Raw genomic sequence first — 12688 nt, 5'->3', positions numbered from 1 at the left:
TCCCCATTGGCCGCGGCGGCTGCCGCTCCGCCCGCCGCACGGGGAGGGAGCGGCGCGGGGCCGGAGCGAGAAAGTTTGTGCGCGGCGCTGGGGCGGGACGGCCGCGGGCTGCGCCGCTTCCCGGACACCGGCACCTGCCCCACGGCCGGAGGGGCGCCGGGCCGCCGTGTGCCGGCGTGTGTGGTGTTTCGCCCGGTGGCGGCTGCCGCGCCGCCTCCGCTAGAGGAGCGGGCGGCTGGGGACCCTGCCCGGCGGCCTCGCCACCTCCGGCCCCAGCCTGCCTGCGGCCCGGCCGGCCCCCGTGCCTCTGGCGTGCCTGCCGCAGGCGGAGCTGCTTTCCTTGGTGTTTCTCGTCACTTTCCTGTGGTTTTCTCCAAGCTCCCGTGCCCTCCTCTCGCTTGGGAGTGGGTGTCGGGCAGATGCTCCCGGGACAGCCCAGCCTGGGTGTCACACGGCAGCGGGTGACAGCGGCGCTGTCCCCGGCAGCCGCGGCCCTGCGGCTGTGACGGGGAGCAGCCCCGTCCCGGCGGGTCCGGCGGCCGCTGCCCCGCGCCTCCCCGGGAGAACACCGGGGCTGCCGGCCGGGGCCCGGGGAGAGCTGGGGCCTGGTGGCACACGCTGGGAGTGAGGCATTCTCCGTCTGGGGAGTGAGTGTCCCCTTCAGCCTACCCAGTTATCCCGGTACCGGCCCCGAGTTCCTTTCGGTGTTCGTGTGAGCTGATCCTGCCGAGTTTCAGGGTTCAGAACGCGCTTCTTCGAGTGCGGTGTGCTTTGGTTTGCTCTGCATTTTTTGAGGGGCATTTTCTGAGGGGGATGGTAAAACTACTTAATCACCCTACTTCTGATAAAATATGATGAGGGGATGTGTGTTCAGTAATCACACAAATACTTAATTATTGATATTAGATTAAAACTTTCTAAATGTTTTTCCCCTTCTTGCACCAACTGAATGGTAACTTTTGTCACCTTTTGAAGTGATAGAGTTGTTTTCTCAGATTGCAATAGTGGCATCGCCTCTCAGGAAGGGTCACATTGTGCACAGTAATTTCGTGGAATGTACTGGATGTATTTCCTATATAAAGTTGTATTACAAGCCTGAGATGCAGAAATTGCATAAAATACACTCTTTGGATTGTTAGATTACATGGTTAGAGTCACAGATTGGCTCAATCAAGAGGAATGAAATTTAAAAGTTTGGATTTTTTTTCCCTAGGCAGTTTAGGAGAGAACTGAAGTGTTGCAGTGCTGTAGAAATGTCTGTTTAAACTACAGACTTGCACTGTCTTGAGAGAGATGAAATGCCATGGAAAACAGTCATTAGTTCATGGCCTGTGGAAAACTTAGGCAGAGGAAGGAAAACTGTGGTGGAAAGAGCGAAACTTACAAACAAGTCGGCAGCTTTAAAGTAAGAACTTAAAGCCATGTTTGTTATTTTTAAATGTTTTGATACTAAGAATAATATTAAGAGCACTTGTTCTTTAATTTGAAAACATGAAGATACTTTATTTAGAAATACCTGATGTTTGGGTAGATGGCTTGTCAGAGCACACTTAGAGGTTGTTCACTGTAAGGATGGAGATACTGCCTTTGTCTTAGGTATTTTTTATTCAACATACTAGTTAGTCGTGGCAGTAAAAAAAATAAATTGAGATTATTTTATTCAAACAAAAATCTTTTTTTGATGTACTTATCACAGCATCTTCCAGGGTGTACATGAGTTAGATAAGTAGATTCCCATCCTCACCATGGAAGCTTGTTTCAAAAGAAGAAAAAAAATCTAACATTTAGAGCTCATAAGAAGGCCTGTGAGCAAATGAGAAAGTCAGATGAAAACCAGAGTGCAGGAAGTCAGTTGCTCATTTTACTGTGACCTGTGATATCTTCTGGATTGTAAGACAGAGCCACATAAGCCCCTGTGTGAGCTCAGTTGCACAAAGCATCGTCAGTCCTGTGTATTTGTGCACAGTTTGCTGAGGCAGTTTGTTCATAAATACACCCCCCCATGTGTAATAAACTTAGTGCAGTACTCTCTGCAGTTATACTGATGCTAAATTCAGCTTATCACTATCAGTGCCTTGCTGCCCTCTGAAGTTTGATATTGTTCCAAACATCTGTGCTGGGTGCTTGGTTGAGTTCACCTTACATTGGAAAGTCCCCTAGAGAAGGTCCATCTGCACTAACTTCTCTTCCTCCAAGGGATTTTTTTTTTTTTTGGTTTTTTTTTTTTTTTTTTTTTTTTTGTTTTTTGTTTTTTGTGATTTGGTGTTTATCTGAAAATCCCTTCTGGTTTAGGATTTAGGAGATGATGGGATTATCCTGTGAAGGTTAGTACTATGGATAGTTTTAGGAGTTAACTGACTAATTTCCAGAGAATTTGTTCAGTTTATCTGCGTTCCATGTGCTTTGCAAATGAGATGAAAATAACTGACCAAAATACCAAAGTGGTGATACGGGCAGCCTTTAGAACACTGATTTGCTGTATTTATCACCATTTCACATCCCTAGCCACATGGGAAGGAACTGAGCCCTAGTCTGAAGTACATAATATCACTTTTTGTTTCCCTAATAAGTGTTAAAGTGATTCTTCCTGTCACGTTAGTTTAAAAAGCTGCAGAGAGGCAGTGCTGTGAAAATGAGTTGCTTCTTTGGTGAAGAGACTCCTGTGCATTTGTCTCAGGCATGTAAAACAAATCTGTGATTCAGTTGTGATTTTTGTAGCAAGAAAATGTGCAGTATTTCAAGTGCCATTGTAACCTGTTGGGTGTATAGCTCTTATTTATGCAAGGGAATTTGTTACAAAATTTTAAGCAACACATTAAAAAGAGGAATTTGTAAGAAAATCCTGTGAACAATCATGTTAAAACCTGATTGCACATAGTTAATCCTGTGATATTAGTGATATTTTGTTTTGGATTAGAGGTGGCAAAGTAAATAGACTGTTTGCATCATGTGGCATTTGAGAGTCTGCATTCAAGCCTCTTCAAGCTGCTTGGAATGATTTATAGCAAAGTTATTGCTGTCTTATTTAATGGCTGTATTTATGTTGGACCAGATGAATTATTTTACAATGTCATAAAAGTTGATGTAGAGCTTGTAGATTAGATTGTTGCTGAAGCCTTTGGGAGATATGTGAATTAGGTGCTGTGAAGTATTGATGAACCAGTCTTTTTCAGTTAATTTCCATTTTTTTGCAGTTAGAGTACAGAGTTTACAAAATTACAGATTCTTTGATAGCTGGAAGGCAAAAGTATCACAGGTGAACTTAAAGTTACTTCTAAAAATAAGTAAAAACTTGTGGTGGGAAAACACATAGCCTCCTGCCCTGTAGAGGCCCTTCTTCTGTACCCTTTTTGTCCTCATCTGAGAGCAAATCCAAAAAAGGAGTTGTCTTTGCAGCAGTGAACTTCCAGTCCTTGCCCTGACTGAAATTCAGAACTGTGTGTTGGGTACGTGGGCTGTGTGTGAGCTTTGCAGAGCCCTGCAGGACTTGAGGAGCAGCCTGCAGACAGTGTCAGACGTACTGCTGGTCATTGAGGGTGCTCCACAGCCACACGTGGATCTTGCATCTTTTACACAGTGGTGCTTTAATGTAAAACAGAAGCAGCTGGAGTGTTGGCTTGCCTCTGAAGTGAGTGTGCTGGCTGCTGCCTGCCTTGCTTCTGGACCCAGGGATCCTGGATTACTTGCTGCTTTCAGGAGTCAAGGGTAATGCTGCTCAGAGGCTCACAGGCAGCCTGTTAAATGTGGTTGGTGTTCCTTTTCTGATTCTTTATAATGCTTCATTCATTTTAACATCGGGGTAGCAGATTTTAAACTAGATATTACAGATTATTTTTTTCAGCTTGAGAATGTGCATCTCATGCCTGCAGTAGGATGTCTTGCACTGCTTTCTAAGATACTGAGACATTTCTTTGAGGACTGTGTGGAATTTATTGTTATATGTGTTCTACTCCACCTGTAGCAACATGGACATTGTCAGCCAGAGTTGTTGCACAGTTGTGTCCACCCAGTCTTCTAACTGGGATGTATTTTTCCTGTGCTTAGCCATAATGGGTTCAGCTGACAGTGCTTCCAGTCTTTTCATTTGTCTTGTGTTTTTAACTCTTGTGTTAAGATCAGCTGTTTACACTTTTAGTGAAGTCCCTTCGGCATCTCTTTATGAATAATTTGCTTATATAGGTTCATTTAAAGTCATGCCTTCATTAGGACTCCCTCTCTGTGAGAGCTGTGAGGTTTTGCACCTGTAAGGGTTTCTAAATTATGTTTTAGCTTCCTTTATCTGAGCATCTTTAGTTTTTGGGGTTTTTTTCTCCTTTTGGTTTCTTTTCCTTTTTCCAGGTTAACTTGTTATTCTTATTTATGTTCCTTCTGTTTATTTTCTTTCCTAGTTCTGCTTTCCCATACAGTATTTTGTTGACAAAACTCTTGTGTTGGTGTTGAGTGAATTGCCTTCTCTGTTGTGGTGCTTGCCTTGCTGTTGCAGCTTTTTGGAGTGCTTGTTCACCTCCCTACTGAGGACGAAGCACAGTAAAATGTGGTGAGCTAACTTACTAGCACACTTGTTTCCAGAGAGAAGATGTTCTGTTTCTTCTACAGTCCCTTTCCTACATCTCCTATCCCTGGATTTCCCCTTCTTACTTTTTTCTCTGGTGCTCAGCAGAGTGCCCCACGTGCTGGTTCTGCTCTCTGCTTGTAGGGCAGAAGCCCAGCTGCACCAGGGAGTTGGATCAGCTTGGCAACAGGGCCAGAGAGGTCAAGATGGCAATGTGGGATTGTGTGGGAGAGAAAGTGAGAGAAAGAAAGATCTTTGGTGTTACTGAGCCATTAGATTGACTTGTGTAATTTCATGTTAGAGATGCAATTTGGCAGTAGATTCAACTGATCTGAGTTAGCTGGGGCTAGAGCAGTCCTGTATCTTCCACTCTGTCTTTTGCCATCACGGTTCTGTCCTTGGGTCTGCAGTGGAACTGAAGTGGCAAAAAGTGAGTTTGTCAGGGTTAGTTTTCAGCTAGTTTCACTTTGCTTACCAGGAGTCTGGCTAGCCACAGCAGTCCCACTGGAAGGAAGAGGGTTTGGGAGTCATGGCTGAAGGCAGGGGAAGGGGCAGCATCACATCATCTGTTCACCCTGTCTTAGAGCTGCTCGCTTACAGACGCAGGAGCACAGCCTGGTGTGCTGTGGGCTGAGGCTTTGCTTTCTAGATGGTATCATGGTTAAATACAGTGCATTGTTCCCTGCAATATTTTTCACTGTGACATTATTGTAATCTACCTATGCCCTTTATAATTGACTATTGAGTATGAAGAAATGGGTTATCAAGTTTCTTTCAGGTGAATAGAAACTAAATGAAAAATGTACAAGCTTGCTGCTCAAGCAGTTTCAGTTCCTGTTTCTTTTTCAGTTCATAAGAAATAACAAACAGTTCAATAAAGGGCAAGTCAGTGCATGTATAACCCTTTGGGAGCACCTTGCAAGATAAGCAATTTACTTGAGTGACATAACTGACATGGAGAGGGAGAAGTAAACAAACGAACTTTCTAAATTGTGCAAATGAAGAGGAATGGAAGCAGACTTGAGAAGCAGGAGAGCTTTGACTTTTATCTTCTAGTCAGACAGCATTGGCAGAGCAAACTCTTAGTAGCTGGAGAATGACAGTGAGTGGCATGTGTGTTTTCAGGGTTGGAGTGAAAATAAGCCTGGTGAGTCGGGCCAAATGGATGAGAAAATTGCGTATGAACTCTTAGTGTATTCCCTTTCTTCCAAAAGGGTTATTTGTGTGTGGCTGCTCCTGCTCTTGCTAAAACCAACTTTGACCCCAGATTAACTGTCTATTTTTTGGTTGCTTTGACTGGACTTCCCATGAGTACAGAATTTGGACATAAGTTTGCTGAAAAATGCAGTATTTCCAATTGGATAGTTAATATTTACCTTTATTTTCCCAACTGCTGGGAATTTGTATTGTTCAGATTCTAGGCTGTCCCTGCAGAGGGAAGGAGTGGCTTGGCATCCTGTGGGGAGTATTGATCTGGATTTTAGAAACTGCTTCTAAAATGAAAACTAATCCTTCTGAATATAGCTGTATATAGATCTATACTGAATCACTTTCAGTAATTTAAAGTTGTGTATGCAGCTTCTCTCTGATGTGGATGCTTCTGCAGAGAATTTGCTGAATGGGTATGTGGTTTCCGCACTTTAGAAGACATTTTGAGTTTTTTGGACAATTTGAAGCAAATATTTGCTATTAGCTGTCAGTGGTAAAAATGAAATATTCTCTGTATGTACATAGTTAGGTATAGGTACATAATCTGTGTACAGACATGTGCTCATATATATATTAATATGCATATATATAATGTTTATATATGTGTGTGTATACTAATAGGGATGTGTGACATTCTATTGTGATAATGGTTAGCTTGGTCTCCAGTACTGAGGCTGCTTTGTCCCTTGTCAGTTAGTCTTGGCAGACAAACTTCAAGTGGGTGTCAGTTTAAATGCATTTTGCATTATTAATGCATGCATATAAAATATATGTAAATATAAGCATTATAAGCTACAGCCTGCCCCGAGATGCCAGCATTGAGTGGGCAATGTGGGCAGTCAACACTGAAGAGTGTTGATCAGTGTTGATGACCTGACAAAGTGTGGGCTGAGTTTGACCACCAAGCCAGTTCCCTCCAGTGGCCAAGTTTTTGCCTTAAAGAGGTGGAGAATGACTTAAGACAGTCTGCCTTATAAACCAGTGCTGTGGCTGATTTTTACTGTGCCCACATAGAGCTGAAGGGCCACGCTGTTACTGCTGGGTGTGAAATTGGTCTCCTCTGCGAGGTCTGTGGCTTTGGCTCTGAGAGGTGATGTCAGTGTGACTGCAGGTGACAGAGAGCAGGGCTGGAGTCGGGCTGGCACTGGGCTCCCTGGCACACACTGCTGGGATTAGCACTGCTGCGGTGGGTATTCAGGAAGGCACTTGGAAATCTAAGCCCTTGTTTCCACAGCACTCTGCTTTTTTTAGGTTCAACCAGGGGGACTGTTTGAATGTTCTACCTATGTTTAAACTGTGCATTTCGGTAGCTGAGACTCAACATGTGATATAAGCAAATGGGAATACTTCTTAAGCTTGTATTCTTACATGGAAGATTTGTGTTGTTGGCTTTTCTGACCCCACCCCTCAGCTGAGACTGATCCTTATCTTTAAATTTAGTAAATATGAGAAGTTTGTTGATCTAAATTTTTTCATTTTAAATCCATGTTAGATACTGAAGAATCTAACTTTGTACAAAATTTACAAGAAAATTATTTACAAAAAATAGTTGTTCCTGAAGAGCCTTGTCTCTAACTTAACTAAAATAATGGTTATAGTGAAAACTGAAAATATCTGCCTTAATTGGTGGTGTAATCCAGAAGTAAACATAGTACATTCCATTCTTTAAGAACAGCCAAATTGACTGTGTCCCTGATCAGCACATCCTGAACCAGTGCAACTCTGTGTTTCTCTGTGTAAGCAATTATGTGGAGTAGTTACAGCAGTATTTTGCAGAAAAAAAAGAAGGCTGAGCATCTCAGATTCTCAGCAGAACTGTAACATTCTGAGCATTCATTTAAGTATATGCTCTTTTCCTAAAGGATAGCTGTTTCTGCTTTGACATTGATTACTGTATGTTCTCACTTAAGATGCAAAATTGACAAACAAGTGCATAGCAAGTAGCTAATGGAAACCATGTATATTGAGACTATTAATGATGTTTTCTACAGGAAAACGTATTTTTTTTGTTGTTGAAGAACTGCCATCTGTTAAAGCAATAACATTTTTGCCTAAATACCGTGCGAATTCAGTGTGAATGCTTTATGGACTTGGAGCTATGAAACTAGTTCTTAAAAAGCATGTTTCATGTGATTAAGCAGTGCATTTAATCTTTTTCTCCTGGAATAGTCTGATCATGTTTTTAAAGATGTAGTTGCTAGACTTAAGTCACAAGGATTTCAAGTTTTTCCTAGTTTTTTTTTAAAAAATATTATTTTAGAATACATTTGGGTGAAATGGAAGCGATGAGCTCTGGCTCCTGTTCAGGAGTGGCTCCTCTGCTCTGACTGCACTGAGAGCCGTGGGTAGTCCTGCCTCTCCCCTGGCAGGCTGCTGGAAACCACCTGGAAAACTGAACGCTGCCTGTGGGACGGGAGCTTGGCGTGTGGCAGCGCGCCCTCGCCTCTCGGGCTGCTTTGTGTCGGTGTGATCTTCAGAGGGGTGGGCAGAGAGCCAGAGCTCTGACAGGTGCCCGCTGGGGAAGTGCATGAGGACAGCGAGGCCTGTTTGGGAGGGAAGGAAAAGGTGTTCCTCCCATTTCAGGCACTCGGGGTTTGATGGTCTGACTCACTGGTGAGGGCTCCTTTTCTGCCTTGTGGAGTTAGAGGAGTTGCTGTGCCCTTGTGATTTCAAGTGAAAAATTGGTCCTGTTGTCTGTATCCCCAGGAACTTCACTCTGCATCCTTTATGTGTAGGTGCCAACTACTGTTTTGATCAACTGAAAAGTCAAAGATTTAAAATATTAGTAATTAACCAGAAGTATTAACTATAATTGTAAAGTGTTAGCAGCCATAACCAGAGTATAAGATTTAGTGTATATGCCTGTGTTCCTGTGATCCATATTCTGTGCAGCTTGTCTACATCCAAATGATCTTCATCATCAAAATGGTAAACATCATGTTTGCAAGATAGATGATTTAGAAAGTTCCTTTTTTTGGCAGGGGGTATGGTGGAGGCGAGGAGTCCTTCCCTCCCCATGTGATTGGCTTGAGAGCATTGAAAAACATCAGTTGCATTTGGAGATTTTGGGGGTGCTATTGTCGTTGACTTGCCTCGCCTCCCCTCACCTGTTGCTTCTTTTCTGTGAACCTTTTTCAGGGTGATGGATTTGCAGAAGGTGGTCCCTGTGTTACTTCTTTAAAGAGGTGACAGACATGTTATAAATAGTGTGTTTTGCATTTGCATTTCAATTTTAAACAGGCATGGACTCTTTGGGGTATTTTTAGTGTCTTGTCACTGTAAATTAGAACTTGAAAACCATCTTTGGAAGAGACAAAATTATTGGCTCAATTGAAATTTAAAGATGAACAATATTACAGCACTGTGTTTTGACTTCTGGAGTTAATATTAAGGCAAAAGACATGCCTGACAGTGAAAACAGTCTTCAAGCAACGAAATCCAATTCTTACTTATATTGTGTTTTATAGTACAAAAGATTTACTTTGCATCCTTGGCAATCTTTGCATCTTTGTGATTTTGTACGATCAAAACACCACAATTCTCAAAAATCTGAATCTATCATGCCTTCTTCAAAGACGAAAAATTAAAGTAACTTTCATATATGGACATAAAATAATTATCTTTGTCTTTCAGCAAAAGGAAAACAAATCCAAGAGTTAATAAATCTTCCATGCTTTGTGTTGGTAGAATGTTTTTCCTCTTTTGTTTGCTTGCTTTATTATAAAAACAAGCCACAGAGGGCAGAGTGATGACTGGCAGTGGTAGTAATATGACTTCTCCCATTTCTAATATTTTCTCAAATTTAACAAGGAAAGAGAGGGACAAATTTCTGAGCACTCAGTCAGTGCTTCTGACCATTCAGCCAAGATTAATGGGTTATATATTTTGAATCAACATACATAATCTAAAAGTTTCGGCTTGCGTTTCATTAATCTTTTGCAATAGAGGGTAAAGGTTTTTTTACTTCTTGGCAATTTGAAACAAATGTTTGGACCATAGGGATTACCTATTGGTGGTCAAAATTTTGAATATTGAAACATATTAGTGAAACACTGTGAAACCTTCAGTAGAAATATTGATGCTATTGAAGAGAGTTAAATTAATATAAAGACTCTTCAAAATAGCACTTCAGAAAAAAAATTGCCTTCTTAGGAATGATAGAAAGAACACTACAACAAGAAGTTAACAGAAGATTCCTTAAGTTTGCTGTTACTCCCCTGGGATTTGTTGCAACTGCATCAACCCCTGTGAATCTACCTGAAGAGTCTAAATTCTGAAGTTTTGTAACAATGGTTTAATTTTCAGTGCTGTTGTGTTATGATTTCTTGCCTCTGAGGGCAGGTTGCATGGGAGGTGTTTTAGAAGTTGCAAAAGATGTTGGTATTGGTGTCCTAGTGCTGGCTGAAGGATTGCCTGGTCAGTGGTGTGCACTGGCTCTGGCAGCTGACTTCCCTTTGTCAGCATGGTCATTCTGACAGTCTTGGAAATCTTGGAATTACTACCTCCTCTTCTCTGCTTCTCGCTGTAGTTTGATAATTGATTTTTTTCTTTTCTGTTGACCTGCCTGAAATTGCTTTTTCTGGGTCTCCTTTGTCTTTGAATCAGTTACAGGTAATACAGAACAACAGGAAGCTGCAGCCTGTGTGGAAATGATAGATGGAAAGGCAAAGGGACCTTTGGTTGTTCTAGAGTGTGGCTGTGGTTTGGTGTCAGGAATTGCTGATGGAGCTGGGATGACATGTGTGTGACTGCTTTCAATGGGCCAGGGAGAGCAGATCACTAATGATTTGTTTGTGTATGCTGTCCACCCCTTTCTACACAAGGACAGCACACGAGAAACTGCAGAGCTGCTCGGTGACTCTTTTGTCTGTTTGTGATCTTACCACAACAATGCTGTAAGAGTGGCAACAGTGCAGCGAGCACAAACCATTCATTACCTTCTTGAATATTTGCAGTTGCCTTTGAAAAGCTTTTCTAAGGTTTTCTGCTTTCTGTTGAGAGTTATTTCTAGCCTTTTGAATAGTCTAGAGGAATTACTGGGAAGATTTGCATGTGTTTTAACAGCTATAGGAATCTGTGTGGAGTGGAAATAGCTTTGTATGTGGAAATACATAGGTTTAGCAGAATAAATTTATTACAGGAAATTTCCTCATGTTAAACATTTAACAGTGTCAGAAAATATGTTTTATGTCTGTCTATCTCCAGAACATTTATTCAGGATTTGGAGCAGAGAATAAGAAAACAATAAATTGAAAAGCAAGGGTAATATCCCTATCAGACACATGATTTTTGTTCCTCTGAAGGCCTTGGCGGGTTTGACTGGGTAATAGGCAGGGATACTTCCTTTTTTTGTGATAAAAAGATGTTCAGGCCTTGCCTCTGACTCGTATGAAAGCTTATTTCATTGTTTGACTTCGAAGCTGCCAGTGAACTTTTGTGTTGTCTTCCTGTGAACAGGACATCAGTAGGCACCAGTAACACTGGCTGCTGCATGCTCCCCCTCAGGGGTGCCCAAGAAAGGATGCACTTAGTTGAGGGGAAAAAAAATCTTATGAGCATTTGCATTTTTGTCTTTCCTGTTTTTACTGCTAATGGTTCAGTGCATGTTGCACTCTTATTACTGGTCAAAGCCTTGTGTGTCTGTCATGGGAATGTGGCAGGCATCTTTCCTCCCATCTTCCTGATGGGAAATGAGAAGATCCCAGTTGGGAATGGAGTCTGTGCTCTAACAGGGTATTCGAAAAGCCTCTTAACTTGCTTGTCAGATTGTACTGTGTACGTAGCTTTTTTCCCTGTTTGGATGGAACTACTCTTGCATATTTCCTAAAACCTACAGATAAATCAATGCATTGCAGTATGTGTGCTGCAGTTGTAACTCTTCTGCTGATCTGCTATTTGCCCTGCTGCCTGTAGGTCAGACATCTATATAGTTAGGCAAGTGGTTGGTGCCCCTGGGGAGTAATGGGGTGATGCAGCTTTTATCAAGCTGAGTAATTTGTTTGGTGCAAGTAGTTTTAATTCACATTATTAATAAAAAAATCAGGTGCCTATAGTAATTTACTTAATTTCATTGAACAGGTAAATATAAGAAAACCTTCTTCCCCAAACAGTGCAGAGCTAGTTAAATGTTCCTAAACTGAAGTACAATTGAGAAGATGAATTCCTTTGTTCTTCTGCTGATGTTCATTAATCATAAATACTGGCTGAATTACAGTGTAATGACTGTATTTTTCTTTTCAGGACATAAGGGACATTGTTGCGTGATAGAATGGATGAACAATCACAAGGGATGCAGGGGCCTACTGCTCCACCATTTCAGCCACAGGTACATATATCTGGGGTTTTTTTAAACTGTAACTAATTTCTTAAATAGAGAAACATTGTTTCTTGTGGTAACAATGAAACTGTGAACAGATAGAATGTATTCTCATGATCTTGAAATTAACTCTGTATCAGTCTAGTAATTGATTGAAAATAATTGGTTTTAATTTTTGCCTCCTGCTGCTTCACTTACTTTGGGAAGTTGGAGTTGTAGTGAGAGGAGGAAGCACAAAGAGGAATACAGTTGTTTCCTTAAGAAATGTTGAGTTGTTAAACACTGTATTCAAAATACCATATTTATTTCAGACTGTTGGCTTTACCTACATCTTCTTACACCTCCTGACAGTGATACTGTATGAATTTCTGTCATTACATTGACAGAAATGTAATGGTTGAAACCAGGCATCAGGTTTCAACTCCACAACCTCCCTGGACCACCTCCCTTTCGCTGTCAACCTCACAGTGAAAAAAATCTTTCCTGATGTTCAGATGAAACCTTCTGTGTTTCTGCCTGTGCCCATCACCTCTTGTCCTGTCACAGGGCACTGCTGAAGGAAGCCTGACTCTGTATTTTAACATGTGTTTTTCAGGAATTTGAGCCCATTG

The 12688-nt window shown here is 41.7% G+C and overlaps 1 protein-coding gene across 4 annotated transcripts in view; it reads left to right on the top strand.

Moving 5' to 3' along the window:
* NEK7 (NIMA related kinase 7) overlaps positions 1 to 12688 on the top strand; it is a 68027-nt gene that overhangs the window by 285 nt on the left and 55054 nt on the right. For 2 of the 4 annotated variants that reach the window (XR_005629478.1, XM_039726246.1), the window contains exon 2: positions 12002 to 12086. Coding sequence is in view for 3 of the 4 variants with exons in the window: in XM_039726246.1 (XP_039582180.1) it covers positions 12030 to 12086 (57 nt within the window). In the remaining variant the exon portion in view is untranslated. Of the gene's footprint in view, positions 1 to 3475; positions 3706 to 3725; positions 3747 to 12001; positions 12087 to 12688 lie in introns of those variants that run through there. The other 2 variants (XM_039726247.1, XM_039726248.1) reach the window with 2 other exon arrangements.

Source organism: Passer montanus, unplaced genomic scaffold (genome assembly GCF_014805655.1).
Source record: "Passer montanus isolate IOZ18808 unplaced genomic scaffold, ASM1480565v1 scaffold58, whole genome shotgun sequence".
In the NCBI taxonomy this organism is placed as follows: domain Eukaryota; kingdom Metazoa; phylum Chordata; class Aves; order Passeriformes; family Passeridae; genus Passer; species Passer montanus.
The sequence above is the reverse complement of the archived record's forward strand: the minus strand, read 5'-3'. Positions and strand labels throughout refer to the sequence as shown.